The 21,752-nt window shown below is 38.6% G+C and overlaps 1 protein-coding gene across 2 annotated transcripts in view; it reads left to right on the top strand.

The window, feature by feature from the left end:
* Window positions 1–21,752, top strand: part of CAP2 (cyclase associated actin cytoskeleton regulatory protein 2) — a 68,033-nt gene that overhangs the window by 2,827 nt on the left and 43,454 nt on the right. For both annotated transcript variants that reach the window (XM_069809135.1, XM_069809134.1), the window contains 2 exons: window positions 8,884–9,008; window positions 12,682–12,782. In XM_069809135.1, coding sequence (XP_069665236.1) covers window positions 8,885–9,008; window positions 12,682–12,782 — 225 coding nt within the window. In that variant the 5' untranslated portion in view covers window position 8,884. The remainder of the gene's footprint in view (window positions 1–8,883; window positions 9,009–12,681; window positions 12,783–21,752) is intronic.

The following is a 21,752-nucleotide window of genomic DNA, read 5'->3' as shown; positions in this document are numbered from 1 at the left end:
CAAATATGTTAAAGAAATAGTCTTTATGGTTCTGCAACCATAAAGAGTTTTAACAACATGTACAACAGCAGCAAACTCAATAGTTGCAGTTGCTGCCTACTAGAACATCTGACTACATGAAAGAGAACATTCTTTACTTATGCTTATTGGGGCAAAAACAAAGAAACAGCTACGATAAATCAGGTGTAAATTATTGCAGTTATTCAGACAGCTGTTTTAGTATGAACTGGTTAAAAGATTTTGCTTGATAAATCACTCCTAATGTATATAAATAATTTTAGTTCCTTTCTCTAAAATGTTAAGTGCATCTTTTGCAACAGGGGGAGCAATTCAGAACTTGTCATTTTCCTGAGGTACAGAGTCAGCTCCAGTTGCTCACATATTTTTGAAAAATGAGTAATTTTGGCAGATATGGTTTACTGACTCTGCAAATAAGAAGTGCTTTGAACCCTAAAGGCTCAACTGTTCAGAATGTCACCACTAGAACTATACCAGAATATCAACACCTTTACTAAGCAGTGTACATTCAGATAACAAAAGCACACATAAGCACAGCTGCATCTATGGCAGAGGTTCTGCTGATTCAGCCAGTTCAGCAAGGGTATGGGTTTTGGGGTTTCTTAAACGTCTGTGATAGTTGTCACCACATTAGCAAGACTTTATGGCATAGACATGGTCTTAGTCCATACACATGCTGGCTACTATTGTCTTCATTTCACCTGTGTAGATAAGGTATTCTGACTGTGTCAAATTTCAGGGACTTTTTGTTACTAAAAAATGTCCCATTGAGACTACTTTCCTGAGTATATGCTAATGGAAATTGCTCTGACCCACAATTTTTCAGAGAGTAGCAGGCTAAAGAAATTGCTTGTAAAATCCAAAATACCAGGAGTAGTATGCTGGAATCAAAGGCTTAATGCTTTTGTAGCATATATTAAAAAAACAGGTAAATGCTCAAGTACATAACTGAATAGTGTCATATTTTTCCAAGAAGACATGCTCAGATCCTATGCATTAACATTATGTTTTGTGTTAGTTTAAATACTTAATTAATTGCTTTTTGGAAGGAATGTAAAGAATTATTTACACTTCCATGTGTAATCCGTCATCGTTTAGGAGGAAGAAACAGAAGAATAATTCACCTAACAGCTCTGGGTCCTCTAAAGCAACCGTTGTAGAAAAGGCTAACTTTACAAGCATGTAAGATGGGTCCAGTTTGATCTTTCTCGGTTTCATGATACCTCGCACTGAAACAGAGGAGAATTAAACAGCCAAATATCTCAGATCTTGTAAGTGAGCAAGGTTGCATGGATTATCATTAAAACCCAGGACCTCCAAGTAGTAACCAAGTTATAGCAGGAAAGAGAAAGGTCTTTTTTAGTAGCAGGTGGCCCATTTCATCCTGAATCAGGAGCAAAGGCACAACCCATTGCAATGCTAGCAGTATTGCAGAATCAGTGGGCTGAATTTTAGAATGTGAGATGGGCCAAGGCCTTGAGTTTTTGTGATCACAAATGAGCTGCAGAGCAAAGGGAGTACTCAAAGAGCAGAAAGTTTGCTTTAGCCCTCCTGGCTGCTGCCATGCTGGAAGAAGGGCCACAGGCTGCAGGCTGAGTGAGGCAGCCACAATGAGCCTGAGACCATCAGACGCAGAATGCCAAGATCATAATTGCAGCAGGATGTTCTGGTAAGAGCAAAAATGCTAGCTAACTTAGCTGAAATAAAGCCCAACTATTCAGGCTTTGGCATAATATGGATATGCATGAGAAGTAGGATGTGGAAGCGTTGTGAAAGGCCACCCTCAACAGCAAACAAAACCATTACTAACCTTGGTACTGAATAACTCTAGTCTCATCTTTTCTGCAGAATTTCATAGTTTGTGTTTTTAGAGCTTGCAACACTGTTTAGTTTTAACTTTCCCCCTTTGCTTTTCTCCTTTCACATCCCAGAAGTACTGAAACACTCCATAAGGGTTTGTACTTTGTGGAGTTTACCCTTTCAGACAGTGCAAATTCAATTTGGTTGGAACCGTAGCATAAAGAATCTTACTGTTCAGTTATTATGAACTGAACTGAGCGCTTTAATAAAATCAATGCCTGCATGCAGTATTTTCTCAGTTCAGCAAGGCAGCCTGCTTACATACAGTAATTGGACTTGTGACAGGTAATTAAACGGCTTGTAAGGCCTTTCGGATGCTTGATTACATGAAAAGCACCACACTAATACATAGTAAATGAGGTGGCTAAGAACATTGTGTTTCTGTTGATTGGAAAGATACTAAAACTCTTACACTTCATTGGAGGGGGAGAAGAAAATAAAACCAAGACAAAAGACTATGAGCAGTGGTGACATAAAAAGGGAGCATAAAAAGAATTGGAGAATGTACTTAGAAACTGGGTTGCCTTGGTTATTTTAAGTCAATCATGCTTACATAGGCTGTCAAGTCTTGACTGCTTCAGTATATCATTAAATAGCGAACTTGTTCTTTGTGATCACAAAATTGATAAGACAGTCAAAATTACTCAGCAAGGCATAGGAGCTCTTCACAGAACTTACATATAATTAGAAAGTGAACTGATATTCCAGGAGATACTAAGTACATACATGAACACATGACATATTTTAAAGAATTCATATTAAATTGTCAGAGGTCTAACCACAGTCCATGCTATTATTACATTGACTTGTAGACACACAGCTTGACGTGTGCAGTTGCTCACCCATAATTATGGGACTAAACTGGGATGTGATAAGAAATCTGAAATGCGTCAACAGTCTTAGGGGTACTTGTCAAAATAGAGATTGTTTTACAAAGTATTTTTGTAATATGTTTTAAACAGTGGGATACAAAATTGCCTCCATTCCTTTCCTGCATGTTTTTGTAGACAGCAGCCTGATCACTGGGAGAGGGAGGGAAGCAGAGGAAGAGAAAGAATGCAATCAGAAAAGTATGCTTTATGGTACCAACAGTACAAAGCCAGACAAAGGAAAAAACTTTGGTTAAATGGAGGAGGTGCAACATGAACCTGCTTTTTCCTCTTCTTCACAAAAGTCTTTTTTGCTTATAAAAAATAACCCTTTAAAAACACAGAAGGTATACCAAAGAGAAGTCCACAGACTAGATAATTTGGGTAGCACACTCTTATGCACAGCAACAGAGGACTCCTTTGTAACATATCAAAATGGCACATCCACTCACAAAAAGCAGAAGTCATACAGACATTTTTGTCTTTTTGCTATTCCAGGTATAACACTTGTCCTTTTCGACACACACACACACACACACACACACACACAAAGTTTTCAAAATTCTAATACTGTTAGACATAAAAGACTGTATCTTTTACTAGGATAAAAAAAGATGGTTTTTCTCTATACTTAAAAGAGCATTGCTTCCAAAAGAGCTTGTAGCAGATCTAGGAGCAAAACAAGAAAAAAGGTCACCAAAGGCTCTGATTTGAACCCTGAATCATTCTCCTCACACGGGGCTTTACAAAGAGGTCTTCTGGTTTAATCCAACTTGACATCAGTTTGACAAGCCTCTCTCTGTTTACATTCCTCCCATACAGCTAATGGGAAACAAAACACAAACCATACAAGGAAATGTTTCTGTCTGTCTACCAACACACACTTTCTTCTTACCAATACTCCCTTGCTTTACATTCTCCACCCAAAATCTTTTACAGTAGTAACCCAAATAACTTCAGGGGCTCCTTGTTAGCCACTCAGCCAGTACCAGTCTGCTTCTGAGCTCTGCCTGGGAATGAGCAACCCCTGAGGCCCCAAGCCAGTGGGTTTTCATTGTCTGGAGCAGAATGGGGTGCAGCAGGAATTTGGGTCTGATGCCAAAGGTGGCAAAAAGACTGCTGCTCAACACAGCTTGGAGTTGGTACATACGTTTGAATGGTGGTGTAGGAAAGGTAGCCATTTCAGGCTCAAGCTGACTGGGTTTTTTTTTCAGAAATGAAGTGCCATAAGGTGCTTTTGTAATTTGAGGGGATGTTCAGGAACGCATATGCATTTCCCCTCCCTTGATCTATATTGATATATATTGTACAGAAGAACTCTTAGAGGACAGTACTTTGGATCTATAATATGTTCATGACTGCCTCTCTGATAGTACCAGCTGGCAGTCTAGGTTTTTGTATCTTTTTTTCACATCTCAGTAGCAATTTATTAAAAGACTATGAGAGAAAGCACTTGTGCAGGCTGCTATACTTACAATAAGATTGTGATTTTCCAAGCAGTGTAGGGATGTTAGATACAATTAAAATGCCGCATTGCTGCCTGTATTCTGTTACAGGCAACTGCACTTTTTTGGCGTAGAATGGAAAACCAAATATAACCTGTAGCATCTCAGATGATGAGCATGAGTGAGACCTGGCTTAATTTTTCAGAGGCAAAGTGGATTTGGAAGGACTGGTACTTGGGGAAAAAGAAGAAATAATTGAGCAAGTTGCATCTTTTTCTTCTAAATTAAAAGAGTGAGTGCTAGGAAGTAAACCAAACCGTGGCGCTTTATACTATCTCTTGCTGATGTTTGTCAGAATAATATCATGCTTTACAGGATGGCACCATTCCTGTGTTCAAACCTGCCATTTTTACATATCTGATAAGTCATCATATGTTTTTTTTTTTCCCTTATGCTACTATACTGCTTTTCCCTGTGGGCTCGTTACAGCTTGTTTCTTCTTGAGGTAGAGCAGTATGGTCCCCTGTCATAAGTCACATACAATGATAACAGGAGTAGTACCTGTGTGTTTTGGCTTCCAGTTTGACTGCTATTTGGGATGAGTATGTCAGGGAATTTTAGTCTACAGACAAGTTTTTTTCCCTTGATAATAGATAAATGGTGCTTTGAGACAGCTGTCAAATTGGAGAGAAAAGCAGTGATATTCTCCCAAGGCCTGTCTATAAAAAGAGATCTTATTTTTGGTCTTCAGCACGGCATGTTTTACCTGGTTTTGGCTTCACTTCTTTTGGGGAAGAAATAACAGATGGTAGTATTACCACATGCTTTTAACACTCCCCCCAAAAGATATCACTAACTGTAAAAAGGGCAGATCTGTGGATCCTCCCTCTTATCTTTTTGTGCACAAGAGACAGTTAATGATGTCAACATTTAAATGATTGTCAGTAGATATGGGTTAACACCTTTCCTGGCTCCTAGTTGACCTTATTTTCCATGAAGGACAGTGTACTTCTCCACCAAGAGAGCAAATGGATACAGGACTACATGGAAGTTAAAGCACTGTTGTTTTTAACTCCTTATAGGTGGTCAGCATCAACTCCAGGAAAAGATACATGATCAATCCCAATAATCCATTTCAAGAGAAAAGCTTTAATTAAAACCCTAGTAGAGATGAGATAGAGAATCTGTTTTGACGTAAAAATGTGCTTTATGGGAGTGGAAGCATCCCATAGATGTATTTACATCCTCTTTACTTTTCATTTGGCACCGTAAGTAGACCGGTCTTGTTATTTATTTATAATATAAACTCTGATACTATATCACAGAGACAGTATCTTCACAGATTCAAGCTGTACCTTTTGTGTTCTGAGTCCTTTTGAGCTGTGGCTTCACAGCGTCAGTTTGACCACACAGGAGTGCAGTGTGGAATGAAAGTAATTAGATGAACAGCTGAATATAGGCCAAGAAAATGCTGAAGGTTGTCATAATATGAGCCAAATATGTGAATCCCTAAATATAGGCAAAGATGTCAATGTTTAGGTTGAGAACGGATGAAGAGAGTTGTCATCCTAGTGCTCAGTGGAGTCTTCACTTCAGAACAGTAACATTAATTCTAGTCTTGTTTGTAAGATAGATACCTAGTCAATTGATGGTAAAGCAAAGTGTAAATGTAAGGTTATTATATGTACAACTGATTTGCTCTTGTAGTGTTATATACAGTAATGGCAAAAGTATACTTGCACTTTATTCATACATGACAGGGATACCTGTGTGTATATTTATGTGCATGAATATATATAAATACACCATGTAGTCATGAATATGTAAGTACACATAAAGAGGTAGGTTCGGTGTAAACATAATGATTAAGTTCTTAAGTGTAACATTCATTATAAAAACAATGAAAACCTGGCACCCCTAATTTTATGGCAAAAATGGTTCCTACTTCTGTCTAAAAAGACTATAGCAATATATTATTCTGTGATTGTTTTGCTGGTGGTAGCTGCTTTTGGAAGAACAACATTGTAGTTCTCCAGCTAATGGCAACAGTATAAAGCTGTGAAGAATATAGTGAGCAAAAGACTATGTTGCAGTTGGAAAGTGTTGCATAAAAATGTCCATAGGGTTATTGAGTTGGGTTACTCTCTTGAGCATCTGACACTGTAATCCATATTCTTAGCATCTTACAGAGGGCAGTTTGTTGGGTAGAACATTACAAGTCTGATCCACCTCTGTTCATTTGTTAGATTCCTCAGACCTCTGAGTGTGTGCAAAGACATTGGGTTTGTAGTCAAACAATTGGGTCCTTCCACAGATAAATCAGTCTGAAGAGGCAAAAAAGCAACAGGTCTTCCAAAGACATTTGTACATGTCATCAAGGAAAATTTTAAGGCAGATGAAGAAAAAAACCTACCAGACTGTATCTTCAAATAAAGACAAACAGGAACTATACTGTAAATACTCTTTAAAATACTGATGAAATGAGTTGACTGTTAGTATACTATGTTAGACCAGTCTGACTTTAGACTGGTTTAAAACATAACTTTTAAAACAGACACCATTTTAGGCTTTTATATAGCAGGGTAAAATGTGAAAAGAATATGTCCATAATTTTTTTGAGGATTAACAGTGCTTCGTTTTAAAAAAAGGTTTAATATTGTCACAGAAGTTTGCACATTTCAGAAGCTCTCCTGATACCTTTATCTCATTCTTGCCAAGATACTTCTAACCTTACAAAAAATTCAGGTGGTTTTTTTTTTTTAAATTAATTGATTTTTCAAACAGAATAGTGTGCATTTTCAGTATAAGCAAAGAGACCCCCTCTGAATTTTGACAAGTGTTTATATGCACATTGTCTAATGTCATCCTCTTTTGGGGGTTTGCTTTTTTATTTAATATAAATAGGAAAAACCCATAAACTCCAGACAAAACTTTCTCATGAGAATGGTTCTCCTGGGGGTTTCTCACTGTGAAATCTTCTGCTTCACTTTTAGGTCAAACACAAACCTCGTTACATTTATAGGGTGAAGTCTGAAGGTCCCACCTTGTTTGACTGGCAGCATGACTCAGCACAAGAGCTCTGCATGTGTTCCCACAATCCTAGTAGCTAATCTTCTGTCACATTTAAATTTTAAAAATAAAAATACTATGATTATTTTTATTCATAAGAGTTATTAATACTAATTTGTAAATCAACGCCCTTCTTTTCACGTTACTTTACTTTTTAATTGTAACAGTTAAGCATTCTCTCCTGGGTATTGGGACACTGAAACAGCATTGTTTGTTTTGATTACTAGTGTTGTATAGTATTGCACAGTTTATTGTAATCTACTATTATGCTTTGGTATCTCTAAAATACTAGCACTGTTAGCAGGCTGTTCATTAGGAATTAATACATTTACGCATATATTCCAGGTATGCTTAACTGTGCTATTCTACAAGCCATACAGCAATCAATGTCTTGTTGGCAGAGCACCACTGGGTAGGGACCCCAGAGAGCCGCTGACTACCTGCTTCCCCCAGCTGGGGATGCGAGTTCCTCCGTTGCCCCCACTTCTGCACACCCCAGTGCTGGGCAGGGGATGGAGCCTAGTGTGGGAGCTGAGCTGGAACTGTTCACAGGGATCATGTTAATCAAGAGCCGTAGTTCACCCCCCCACTTACTGTATGTCACTTGGCAGAATAAAACGCTCACAACCTTAAGTGAGGAACATGTACATTAAACTTGTTATATTAAATGATAGGGGATTTAAACATAGCTTTGTCTGCTTATATAACCGTTTCTCAGTCTGAGGTGTATATAGCACTGTGTTCCCTGAGACATTGGCCAGTATTCAAAAATGTCAATGCCCACACTTCCTCACATGTAAGAAAGCAGATAATCACATTGTGGGGAAGGTAATGTGTGAGATGTTAAAAATTTAACCTAATTTCTATTTCATTTTAAATCAAAAGCACTGTAGCAGTACTGCACAAGCAGGCCCCTGGATTTTTTTTCTTTCCAAAGGTTAATTAGTGCTTGATTTAAAAAGCTTGGGAAACACTGATTCGCATCAGGTACTTTCGTAAGAAAAAAATTAAGTGATGGGAAATCATATCAGGAGAATAAACAGAAGACCTTCTTGGCTTTTTGTGTAGTCTTCAATAAAGTGGCTGAGTCTTACTACAAAGCATAAAAGACCGAGGCAAATTTCAGAATGTACCTTTTCAAAAATCAGGAGATATACATTTAAAGTCTGGCTTTCGGTCAAGTATTAATTGGGTCTGTATTTTTGCCTCTGTAAATGGCTGATGCAAATCATTGTAGGCCTAAGTTTTTACCAATGACATTTATAATTATTTCAGTCACCTCAATATCTGATTAGGAGCATACACATATATTTGTCATAAATTGTCCACATATAGACTGTCCAAAGCTACGCTAGCAGTGGTTTGAATCTGCTGTTTACAATGAAAAGCCAGGCCTGAGTATGGACCATATTCCCTGTTGACAAAGCAGCAAGTTACCATATGTCAGCTGCTTCACTGCAACTGCTTATATGCCTGAAAGACAGTACTTAAAAAATACGAGTTTTACCATAAAAGCTGATAAAAGATAAAGCCACAAGATGAACAGAACTGTAACATGAAGTAAAGCATAGGCTTTACTCAGAGGGGTCTAACACTGTTTCTATCCTTAATGATTTTTTCAGAATGGCAGAGACTCATGGTTTGATGGAGAGACTGGAGAAAGCAGTGACTCGACTTGAATCATTATTTTCAGATTCACACAGATCTGGTGGAATGGAGTGTGATGCCATCAATGGAGTCAATGGAAGTAAGTCTATTTTTTTGAAGTACCATCTCTCTGTTATTAAAAAATTGCAAGTAGCATATGTGTTTCTCTTCTAAGAGGGATTGCAGTCCCACCCCTTATGAATTCTGTATCAAAAGAAAGTATTTTAAAAAATGAATAAAAAATGAATTTAGAAACATCATGTGACAAGCTTAGTCATACGCATAATTCTAAATTAATATAGCCTAGAAAATTCAAGATTTGACTAGTCTCTTAAGTATACTGTTCATATTTCAAGCTTTATCACTCTCTTCATTTTAGTATTTATATTGTTGTAGGTAACTGACCAGATGAAAATGTCTGCTTGAGCCCAATTAGCAGAAGACATTAGACATCCCCAAAATTTACAGCATAAATATTCCTGAAGAAGTCACCAATATAAATATTAAGTTTATTTGCCAGCTCTCTGAGTGGCAGTGGACCTGCTTCATTTAATTGTTTAATATCCTTAATCAAATATGAGTTTGTTATAAGCATTTGCTCACTAAGGGCTGCCACACATACATGGCCTTATGTTGGTGTCTCCTGAGCTCTTGCTTCTCAAGTGGATCTGCAAAGCACTACATTGGAAAATACACCAGAAAAGTCTATCTTCATTTATTGACATCATATCACCAAATCATCTTTTTCACTCCTTAATTTTTTTGTTGTTCCTGAAATTTACAGGGTAAATAACCATATAAATGTGGCAGTTCTAATGTTGATTGAATAGAGATGCCCTTTCCTTTCCCCAGAGCTTGTTTTTTTCACCCAGAACCCCAACATACATCCCCTTATTAGCTTCATGTCCTTTGCCTTCTGTATTCCTTGGCCCTTTCCTGCATTCTCCAGAGAAGAGCACATCCCAGCCTGGACTCAGTTGCTGTGCAGAAGCTGCAGAACAAGCAGAAAGCTGCAGGCAGCTTTCTTACTGACAGAGAAGCAAGTCAGTGTATGTATGTCAGCTGCTTTATCGTCCCTGTATGCCAGCCCTTACCCAACCACACATGCGAGGGACCTTCCCCACAGTCACGTGTGCCATGGGCCTACACACTGGCAGCTGCTTGGAGCAGCTGACTGAAAGCAGCGTGTTTCTCTGGCAGGAAGGGAGCATCTTGCAGCAGGCTTCCATAGCAGATGAGTTAGCCAGTCACAGTAAGCTTCAGTCATAAAATGCTTACGGTCCAGAGAAAACCTAGACAGGTAGTAAACCGTAGCAAAGTCATGGAGAAACGCGATGCGTGTACGAACTGACAAATCAATCAATCACTACTAGGAAATCTACATTTTTAAAAAATACAGGCTTCAATCCTATAATGAATCCGTTTAGGTGGATCTCTATATTAATCCAGAGCTCAGTATTGCAGAACCAGGGCTGCTTTCAGAACAGGAGATGAACTCACCATGTGAGGTACTTCCATTGAAATTGCTATATCCTTGGCCTAACCTAAGAGCTCAGTCAGGTGAAAAGATTCAACCCCCAGGGAAGCAGAGCCTTAAAACCCAAGCAGTTCCCTAGAAGAAACGAACTAACAAACCTTGTTGGAGTGAGATTATGAAACACACCCACTAGGAGACAGCAGTAAGAAGCTGAGATGAGCAGCACCATAGGGCACTTGCCAGCCTGCACCACATCTCCAGGTGGAGCTGTCTCGCACAGGGACTCAGGAATTAGCTTTTGCTGATGCAGGTAGGAAAGACTGTACAGGTTCTTCAGTTTGGGCAACTGATACACATATAGTGCCACAAACATCACTCTGTATGCCTGTGTTACTGTGCTTCTGCAGAGGTTCACATAACCTCCACAGCAACTGCAGAGTAGACAGTCTTACAGAACAGGTCTCTTTTTCTTTTTCTCCTTCAAAACTGACACTCAGCCAGAGTGTGACCTTTTTTAAGTCTCTAGTGGAAATAAAGATACATTGCCTTCTTCTACCATGACCCCCTCCCCTAAAAGACCATTCCATAATTAGAATTATTACAAAATATAACCTTGACTTTTCAATTAATACTTTTTGAGAAACAACGAAATAATGAGGATGGGAGAACTGCACCTTTACTGTTTTCCTAAATGGCATTACAATGGCAGGATTGCAAACAAATCATTCAATTGCTCTGCACGGCCCATAGCAAATTCTAGTAAATGCTCCTGGGAGTTAGCTGTATTGAATAGTAAAAAATAGCATAGTTGCTTTCTAGTTTTGCATAGGACAATTGCCATTTGGTAAACTGCTATTTAAAACTCTGCTCTAAAGTAAAAGGTTACAATGATTCTCTTGGAGACATACAGAGATTTTGACAAAGAACATAAATGGGCTTTGGAAAGCATCTCCACAACTAAAACCTTTTGTACACTAGGTCATTTGAAGGGTTTACACACAAACACTTAATATGGAAGAAAGCCCAGAAATTCCTCAGAATTAAAGGTGAGTGACATCAAGAGAACAAAAGGAGCCTTGAAATCCCGCCTAGCTGACTAACTACTTTTTTTTTTTTCACACAGGCCATTGCAAATTCCAATTGCCAGAGCCTTTCTTTTTTTCTGTCAAGGAGCCAGATGACTCTTGTGGAATAAAGAGGGCTTTCAAGATTATGAATTTGGACACAATTGTCATATAGTGCCAAAAGGTTAAAGCAAAGTCTCTGGGGAAAGCCTGGTACCTCTTCAGAGCAATCTTCAGGCTTCATTAATGAGGGACAGAGGCTGGGAAGAATTTTAACCTTGGTCTCTCAGATCCTACGGATGCCATAAATTCACACATCCATCGCTCATTCTGGACCTGGCAAAGGTTCTGAGGCATAGATGAGACATGAGGATATGTCAGGGAGTAAAGGGAGGGCTGGAAAGCATCCAAGGAAAGATTACTTTTGCTGTCTTAAAAGGTATCACATAAAGCCATTTAGATGCCAGGTGCATAAGAAATTGAGTCTCATCTGCATTTTCTGATTGTCCACTTTATCAGGAAACTGATCTGTATACCATACAGAAAATAGCATTTTTATTCCTTTGTTAGAATGTATAGCATATATATAGTCAATGGGATGTGTCATCTAGAAGACTCATTTGAGCTTTCTTTATCCAGTGACAGTTTTGCAAGGTCAGACAACAAAATAAGGAGATTACAAAGCCACATCTCACTGCATAAATCCACTGTAAACCCATTCTAAAGACTCTTTCTTACTGGAAATTGAATTGCTTGCTACTAAAAGTCACCAAACAATACAAAGATCTTCAGGAACGGGTGGGTGGTATAAAAGTAGTTGTTCAGTACTGTGCAGATTCTTTTTAGGGGATAATACTTGTTTTATGTACAACAGTAGAATTTTGTTAAGACAGTCATGCTTATCAGGCCACTAGGTCTTTGAAGGGCTGAGAAATGTTTATTTTAGCAACTGTTATTTTAAGACAAAAGAGGCTTCCCATTACATTATACAGAGTAAATTCTCTTCGTGTTCCTAGCCAAGTTCTACCAAGAGGAGGGGTTTTTTTCTTTCTAGCTAGGAAAAAATCATTATACATCCTTTTTCACTGATTTCACAAATCAATAACTATGGCAGAAATTAAGTTACAGTGATTTCCCCTGTTTTGGTATTTCTCCTCCATCTGCTACAAAGGAATGTCCTATGCATTATGTACTTTATGAACCCATTATAATGGAATGGTCTTCTTCTATAGGCATAGCACCATATGTTGAAGCCTTTGATAGGCTGCTGAATGGAAGTGTTGCTGAGTTTCTCAGGTACAGCAAGATTCTTGAAGGTGACGTGAAGACACATGTGAGTATTTACTCAAATTTTCTCTCCATAATATAAGCGTACAAGTCTTGGAATCTGTGTGATCATCCTTGATTGCTGAGCAGAGGAGAATCTTAATAGCAGTACTCTGAATTATTAGTTCTTGTAGTAGTAATAACCTGATATAACACACTGAGGACAGTTGGTTCAGGAAGGGCAAAAAGCTGTATGGATTCGTAAGAAGAGAGTGCTCCCCTTCTATAGCAGCAAAGGTTGAAGGCCATAGTATGCAAGATACATAAATATTCTCAGTCACAAGCAATTTGAATTGTCCTGTTGGCTGCTAAGCCTTTTGCAGGGCAGGAACACAATTAAGAACATGAGTCAACAAATGAGGAGCAACCAATAGGTGGGTCTGAGCAGTGATAACTTCTTGTGGTTGTCTTCTATGCACATGTATCATCATTCCAATTAATGTAGAAATTTTGTTCTTTTGATTGCTTGTTTTTGTTACTCTTCCATTTGGAACAACATAGGAAACAAAAAAAATTAGTTTGTCAGGCATTTAAATGACCCTTTTTTAACACATATGTCACAGCAAGGAAGTACTACCATGCTATCATTTTCATGATTAAATTACTTTGTAACCTTATAATATCTTGTGATCAGAGCTTGTTTGTTTCATTTTATTTTTTAAGTCTGTCTTCTCTAAAACTGGTGGTGACAGAATGACAAAGGATGGACTTATCTTACCAACATCTTAGCAATATAGATTTTGCAAAAAAACCCACACACAAAAGAGCCAGGGTCAGTTTAAGCTGGATCTGAAGGAGTGTGAAGCTTTTGACTTTTTCTAATAGATCCATGCCATCCAGCCTTTCTCCATGTGTACATTTCCCAATTCATTGCAGCTGCTGCTCTACATAACAAACATTGTAGCCAGAAAAACATGCAGTCCTACAAGCTACTGAGACTTATGCTGCAAGGCCAGCATAAATATTTTGCAAGACAACCAAAGTAACAGCCTACTCCCCAGTAAGAGCTCTGGGATTATTTTGTGAACTGTGTTTTCTCTGTGGTGTTATATGTTCTTCTTGGCAGGATAGAGTTTCTGACCTAGTTAGGCCTAGAAAACTGGAGGGAGTAAGGAGATCAGGCAATTATAGAGGACCTTTGTGTTTCTAAGGAAGTGCTGCACTTCCTTTTTATTTGAAAAAGCTTTTTCACCTTAATAGTTCTACTATAAGCTACAATATATGTACTTTGTTCTTAAAATAAATTAGGTAAAAATTAATAAGCTGGGAGGTGGGGTGGGAATTATCTACCTAACTGAGCAGAGAATTGCTCCCTGGAAAGGATTGGTTCTAGCTTTGGTCATTACATTCATTAGACACCACCATTTTGCAGTTGATTTCTCAACAGTCTAGATCTGAGTGATAGAGAAATAGCCTTAGTACCAACACTAAGCAGGGGAAAAAATGGCATTTAACATTCTAAATGACTGAAAACTTTTTAATATACACTATCTGTAAATGTTTAAATCAGTAAGTGTATTAATTTATGCATTTATCACTATTTGATACTCATAATTGAGTCCATATAAAATATTATTAATAATTTATCTGCCAAGTCTTTGGACAGTTGCTAGCATATTGTTGATGATAGTGTAATGCAAACTGTGATAAGGAGTATTTTTTAGGACTATGAGATTAGACATAAACAACTTTCCCTTACATAAAGAAACCACTGATTCTGATTGCAGGCTACTAAATATTCTGAAATTTTAGATTCTGAATTTACAACATGAAGCAGACGGTGGTTGCCTTATGCTCATGCTTATCACTGAAGCAACATCTGTGCTTTACCTTAACAAGTGGAACAAGGAGTATTTTTCTTCTGGGTGTCTTATAGACCATGTGTCCTCAGCATTATACTTGCAGCTGCTGTCTCTTGCACATAATGAGCTGAAGGGAAGGTTGTATTTTATTTCAAAAAACACCTGTTGCCTAGAAAAACCTCACATACCTGACTGACCAGAATGGTAATATGAGAGAAAGAGAGACTTCATATTATGCTAAAGAAATGAGGCACTTAAGATGATGTGTTTCATGCTGATTGCTGTAAGGATTCTGTGGTTTGTGTTTCTGGCGAAAGGAAGAATACAGCCATAACTAATATCTGTTAGGGAGCCCCATTCCTTTTTTTTTCAGCATGCTGTACTCTAATATTAGTCTATTGAAAGAGAACAAAATAATAAAGAGAACTAATAGCTAGTTCCTGGCTCTGTTAAACACAGCAGCATGGTAGATTTTACAAAGATTAGTTTATCAAAGAAGCGTTCTGCTTAGACTCAATCTTGAGAGCAGTGTATTTCTCATTCAAATTACAGTACATGCAGTGGTGAATCTCTGAGGTCAACTGCATTAAAGAAGCTAACCACTTCTTAAAAGACAGAGAGAATGGCTAGAGTTTTTACTTCGTCTATTTAAAACAAATTATCCTAAACAGCTAAGATGAGATCCTTTTCCTGTCCTGTCACTGTGGAATAAAAATCTGGTGATCATATGGATATTTCTAAGATATACAAAGTTCCCTACAGGCACCCATTTTATGAAACCACTTTCCGCTGTCCATGTCATAACTGTAGAGCATGTGAAGTCAGTGAAAGAGTGAGTATGGCCAGGACTGCTGCCAACCAGCTGTCTTTGGCCTGACATACCAGCATCTTGGAGGCTGTCACCAACTATTACAGGTTATAACAGCCCTGAAGCTGACTCACTATGGGTCAACACGGAACCATTCTTCTGTCAGAATGAGGGAAATTCAAAAGCAGTATAAAATAGGCTGTGGGTCTACAGCGTAGGCAGTTCTCTTATGCACAGCCAATAGGATAGCACTGGCTGATTGCTGGATCACAGAGACATGAGTCCCATCACTTTGCCCAGATGCATCCACTGCTACAGAAAATGTGCTGAGGATGACAAAGACCTGCCTGTGGAAGACACAGTCTACCTTCAGATTGTGTCCCAGTGAGGCAGCTGGCCAAGCAGGTTTGATGTGCTCTTCGCCCTGTCAAAGCAAAGCAAAGCAAAGCAAGATTTTAGAAGGCCAAGAAGCTGTTTTTTGTGATGTGTTTATTATGAGCTTCTTCACATTGTTTTTGTTTATGTGATACCTCAAGTGGTGGAATACTTTGGCTTGAGTTTGAGTAATGTACCAGATGAGACACAGTGATAAGAAGAGAATGTTCTACAAGAGGACAGATAACTTAAAATTTCCATATTTTAGTATTTTATGTGGTACAGAGCAGAGCAGAATTACAGCCTTCCTGTCAAACTAATACTTGCCTTTTTTTTAATTGTTTATTTGTAAAAATCTTTTAAACTCCCAACCCCACCAGTTGAAAGAACAGATTGTCTGAGTGATTCAGTTATGTTCCCTCTTCTCTCATCCAAGCTATTTAGCTTGGAAAAGAAAACTATAGAAATATGGATGCCTTTTCCCTCCTCTCTTCCATCAACTTCCAGCTGCTGAAATGCAGAGCTGAGACAGACAACCAACTACATTGTGGGTGTGGAGCATTCAGAAACAAAAAGGCTGTTGGTTAGCTTGCTACTTATTGGGAGAAAGTTTAAATACATTACATGTATGGCTACTTGAACAAGATGGCACAAAGCAGCAATTCACAGCACATTATCCAATCTGCAGGGGTTCTCTGTGTGCATGCACTGATTTGTTATCATCATCATGAGCAGAGGGAGCAATGTTCACCCCACAAATGTTGTTTGCATGCACATACCCACAGAGTTTCTTTTCCTTATCTTACATGAAAGCAATGGCATTCTCCTCTCCTCCTTCCAGGCATAGTGCCTGTAAATACAGACAGACAACTGAAAGCAGGAGTTATCTTTTATGAAGTAGATATGCACTTTGCAAAGTGCAGCTCCAGTTTGGCCTATCGGTGAAGTTAAAAAATCCTACCTTCCTCATTTTTTCCAAAGAGTAGCTATTACACATGAAATAGCTGTATCTTGCCTTTTCTTGTGACAGATGTTGAAGAATTAGTCAATGGCTTTTGTAGTCCTGAACTTTGAACAGGATGTGCTGCTGTCTGTGATAAACCAAAAACCACTTTTGCACTTTATCTTACCTAATCTAAACACAGACTATCAAACCCATTATTTGACTGATTCCTCATTAACAAGGCAATTTGCTTACAGGGCAACAGAATGCACAAGTGTACTCTCGTGTTCATCTTTTGTGCCCAGAGGCTGTGCAGTTTTAGGCATTGTGTTGAAAGTTGAATTAGAGCTCAGAGAGGAGGATGATGTCAACATGCCCAAAGAGAAGCTTGTTGTCAGGCTGCCTTTCTGTGGTAGGTATTTTCTGCTACATGAAATAAACAGCAAACCAAGTAGCTACCACAGGACTGGGAAAAACAGAGTACATAAAAAAGAATAAAAAGAGAAACATTTTTTATAGCATACAAAATGCACTCAGCTGAAAGAAGGAGACTAAGTGTAGAAAACAGTACTGCTATCCACCAAAAGTGAAAAAAAACAAATAATCATCAACCAAAAAAGCAACCTTGGAAATCTGTCATTATTAAAGTTGATTTTATAATGCTAATTAAGCTATATTTCTCACCCTATATGTGTACTACAAGATACTTCATAACATAAGCAATAAAGAATGTTTGCTTTAATATGACAAGATGGAAATGGAATATACACAATGTAGCCAAGAAGCTAATCCAGAAAAAGTATCATTTTTAGGAGCTTTACAACTTTTGATTGCTGTGTTCCAAAGGATGACTTCACTTGTGGCCTAAGGATTGGATCTGCCTTTCAAAACCAGCAGGATTTATTGGGTCAGGTGCAGTGGTGTGCAGACGTGGTTGTACCTGTCTGACTGTAAGACACTTGGTTGGGAATAAAGATGGCTCCTGAGCATGAAGAACCTGTCCATTGCGAGTCTAGACCAACACCCCCTGAAAGAATGGGAGTTTTTCCATTAATTTTGATGGGAGCTGGATCAGGCTGTTAGTTTCTTGACTGACATTGCAGTAAATACCACTTGCTTTTCTTCTTATTTAAAAAGGCAAGGAAGAGACAAATGTCAAATAGACTCTATTGAAAAATACATGCCATGGTGGCCAATACTGGGCATTTAGTTGTGTATTGCAGGCATGAGAAACATGCACCTGTAAATTTGGGGGGGGTGGTGGTGGTGGGAATATATGAGAACATTCCATATGGCATTCCCACAGTCAGAAACATAAGAAATCAGAAACACAGACAGTCAAGGCTGTCAACAGTTCTTCATAACCTGTTTTCATGGGGGTCCTTTGCATATGGAGTAATTTCTGAATAAACCCCTGAGTAGCTATGTTGATTTCAAAGAAGTTGTGCAGTTGATCAGGGACCATTTTTGGGCTAAGGGTCTAAAACTGTTGGCCCCTAAAAGCAGGGATTATATCTGTATGTGGTTACCCAGTACAATAGGATTTTCTTATCTGCAAAGGATGCCAGGAAAAAGGTAGAATGATTTCAGTGGGAAACCTTATGTGCAATGGGAAACCAAAGAAAATTCCATCATGTTTGCCCAAGAAAGTGTTAAAAGATAACTTGCTTATATGAAAAAAATTCTGATCATGAAGGGCTCTTTAATCAACCAGATAAATTCAGGATAATATCCTGAACTGAGTATCAGTGTTCAGACTAGATTTAAGGTCTGGTTTACCAATTAATTTAATTAATGATTGGAGCAATTAATCAAGGCATACATTATATTTTCAGCCATTTGAAGTCTAAATCAGAACTGATCATATGCTCTAGCTCATGTTAATTTTGCTATCCTCTAAAAATTTTTCATTGAAGCCCTGTAAGAGCAAATTTGAGTCTACTGACAGGAAACTTGTTTTTCTTGGTGGTTTTCCAGAAGTGGTGTACAGCCCTAGAGGCATAAGTATTCCACAGGTTGAAAACCACTGCGTCAGCTTAACCAAAAATCATAAGATGATAAAATTACATGGCTAAATTAGCTAGCTAAATGACGGGTAGCATTAGTGTGTGGACCAGCTGCACTCACAGCTACAAATACAGTGTGAGAGTGTCTCGATAAGCCTGTTGCAAAGTCATGGTGCAGGACACTTGCCAGTGTAAAGTAGGGAGAAACTTATTAGGGAGGATTGGAGACATGGAGTTGGCACAGATCCAAGGTCCATGAGGAAGCCTTGATAAGGTAATCAGACTTTTACTTTTCTCTCTGATTCAAAGCAGCCCAGGATTGGGTGGGCATAGGTGGCAGTCATCTCAGGCACTCAACCTCAGAACAGTGAGATCTGTGGTTCTCACAACAGTAATTTCCAGTGAACCATGGGCAAATTAAACTAACTTGATCCATCAGGAAAACCAAGACAGAGGACCAGAGAGACAGTATCCCTGCTTTTGTCATTGGCATGAACCTCTTGTGACCGAAAACTCTCTTTACTGGCATCAGTGCTCATGGTTCTTATTTCTCTTGTGAAGAATTATGATTTTTCAAGTTGGAGTAGTAACATTATTTAAGCCCATTTATTTCAAGCTGAGAAATATACAACCATGAATTTTTTTAATTTTTTTTTTTTTTTTTCATTTTTTTCTGGTTTGGGACTCACATCTCCCATGCTTGATTGATGTCATTTGTTGCTACAGGCTATAAGCAAGTCTTTTATTAATTTTCAGTCTCATTCTTTCTGAAAAGCACGTGCACACTCTTTTCACTCATCCTGCTTCCCCATCCCTGATCTGCTTTTATTTTGCTAGTTGGTGGTTGCAACTGTTTTGAGTGTATAGGAATGCTGGGCTTGGAAACTGAGAAGGCTGTTCATTGTAGTCAGCAAAAAAACAAACAATGAGCTCAGAATCTGGCTCTTCAGTCAGTTTCTAGTAAAAAGGAGTTCAGTGAATAATGAGAATTAAGCCACAAGGGAAACCAGTGCACGGTTTGAATGTTGTTTTAAATAAGCTGGGAGTGCTGTCAGGAGTGATGAGGGTAGAATGTGGCCACACACGTGTATGGCCTCTTTTTATCCAGTATGAACTGCATGATTGGTATGGCCAGATTTCTGAACATTGAAGAGTACATTAGGATAGATTAAACCATGTCACTGTCACTGCTAACTCCTGTTAGTCTACTGACAGCCATAAATTGAACTATATATTTCCATAATTAATCTGAACTGCAAAGCAGTTTAATTTTTGCTATTTTGTTTCATAAGTTTAATTGTATGTTTTATTCTAAATCCCAGAGCTATAATAAAAAGATTGGTTTAGGGTCTTGAAGTAGATCTTTGAGGCCACCTTAGATCAGATCTGCTTTTCAGTCACATCACTGTGCATGTAGATAAATACCTTGCCTTTCAGAGAGGCTGAGGCCCCCTCTCCAAGTAAATGTAGGCTTTTGGTATTTAGCATATCTGAAAAGGAAAGCATGGTTCAGGTGGGAAGAAACCTTAAATACCATTATAGATGTGTCAGCTTTAAGCTTTGAACTTCCTTCCGTGGTAACACATTTTGCTCAGGGTCTGGGATTCTTCCAGGGTGATAAAAGTGGAAGTGAAGTCACAAGGAGACAGATTCTGGCACTTTTAGCATTTGAGTTGCTTTCAGGGAGCTCAGGGGGACTACTTGCAGAATGAGGTGGGCAATGTCACCAGTTGTCCTGAAGTGTGTGAGAGACAGAACACACACAAAGCCATTTCAATAGAAGAACCTATTTATCTAAGCTCTCTTTCTAAAGACAGTGCAATTTCTTAGAAATTGAAGGTTCTCCAGTCTTTTTATCAGGGAATTTGGTATTTGTCAGACACAGAAAGTGAAGCAATCAGTTCCTCAGTAGGGTGCCCAGTGAGCACTGCCAAAAGAATATTTATGAATTGATACCTCAACAAGTGCTGTAACCTTTTTAATTTACACCTTTAATTTTAACCTTCAGAGATAAGCATCTGAAGTTCCTAGAACTTGTGTTTGTTAAATCAGGGACACGTGAATGACATCCTAAACCTGTGAAATCGTAAAACTTTTTCTGAAATCTCCTCAGCATGGATTTGGACCTTCACTGAGAAGGGCTTCTGAGAGAATAGCTGGGGATAGAGAGTGGGACTGCTTAGCAGCAGACCTCAGGGGAAAAACAGCCCATCAGAGAAATAACTGGAGTGCCTGCAGCCAGTGCAGGCAAAAGCGTGTTTGTACAAATGACAATGAGATCTGCAGGTCCCTGAGATCTCTGTGGTTGTCTGATCTGCTGGTTTACAGCGTCTGTTCCATGTAGGAAATGTAGGTTTGCCTCTCCTCAGGGAAATTAGATGTCTCCACAAATAATTCCTCGACACAGGCAACTGCACCCTCCAAAGAATTCTGAACTCAGACGTCCATGGGGAAAAAAAGGAACCTGAATTTAAAAAATGGTTAATCTTGACAATCGCCAAAGTTTGGACTTCATCTATTCAGTACATTGTATGTGGTTCCTATTTATTTAAGGAACTAATGCACGCTTTCAGAGATACACAATGTAGCTCCAAGAAATAGTAGAAGCTAGAAGCTTTGGAAGTCTGTGAAACTTTAATGTACCACAGTTTCTGTTCCTTAATGAAATCCTGAAGTGGACTGGTTTTCCTTTCCCATCCCTCTTTGAGAAACCTGCTCACTTTTGCAGGCTAGTCAGGATGAAGAGCTACAAGAGCTCTCAGGAAGATTGTGGCTAACTTCCATAAATGCCTGTGCAGGTTGGGGTGGTTTCTATCTACTCTCCCTAATGCTGATTCAAAAAAAATTACAACTTTGTTATGGCCTAACCTTTGGCACGTGATACAACGGATATTCCGGTAATGTCATTAGTTAAATTAATCCCCCCTGGAAAACTGCATACTTTTCTGAGTTGTCATTCTTTTACAGTGTTAGCCTTTCACCTCAGGAGTCCTGGGGACAAATTGGAGGCAGGTCAAAACCAACCTATGATCACTATTTGCTG

The sequence above is a fragment of the Haliaeetus albicilla genome, chromosome 21 (genome assembly GCF_947461875.1).
Source record: "Haliaeetus albicilla chromosome 21, bHalAlb1.1, whole genome shotgun sequence".
Lineage (NCBI taxonomy): Eukaryota > Metazoa > Chordata > Aves > Accipitriformes > Accipitridae > Haliaeetus > Haliaeetus albicilla.
The sequence above is the reverse complement of the archived record's forward strand: the minus strand, read 5'-3'. Positions and strand labels throughout refer to the sequence as shown.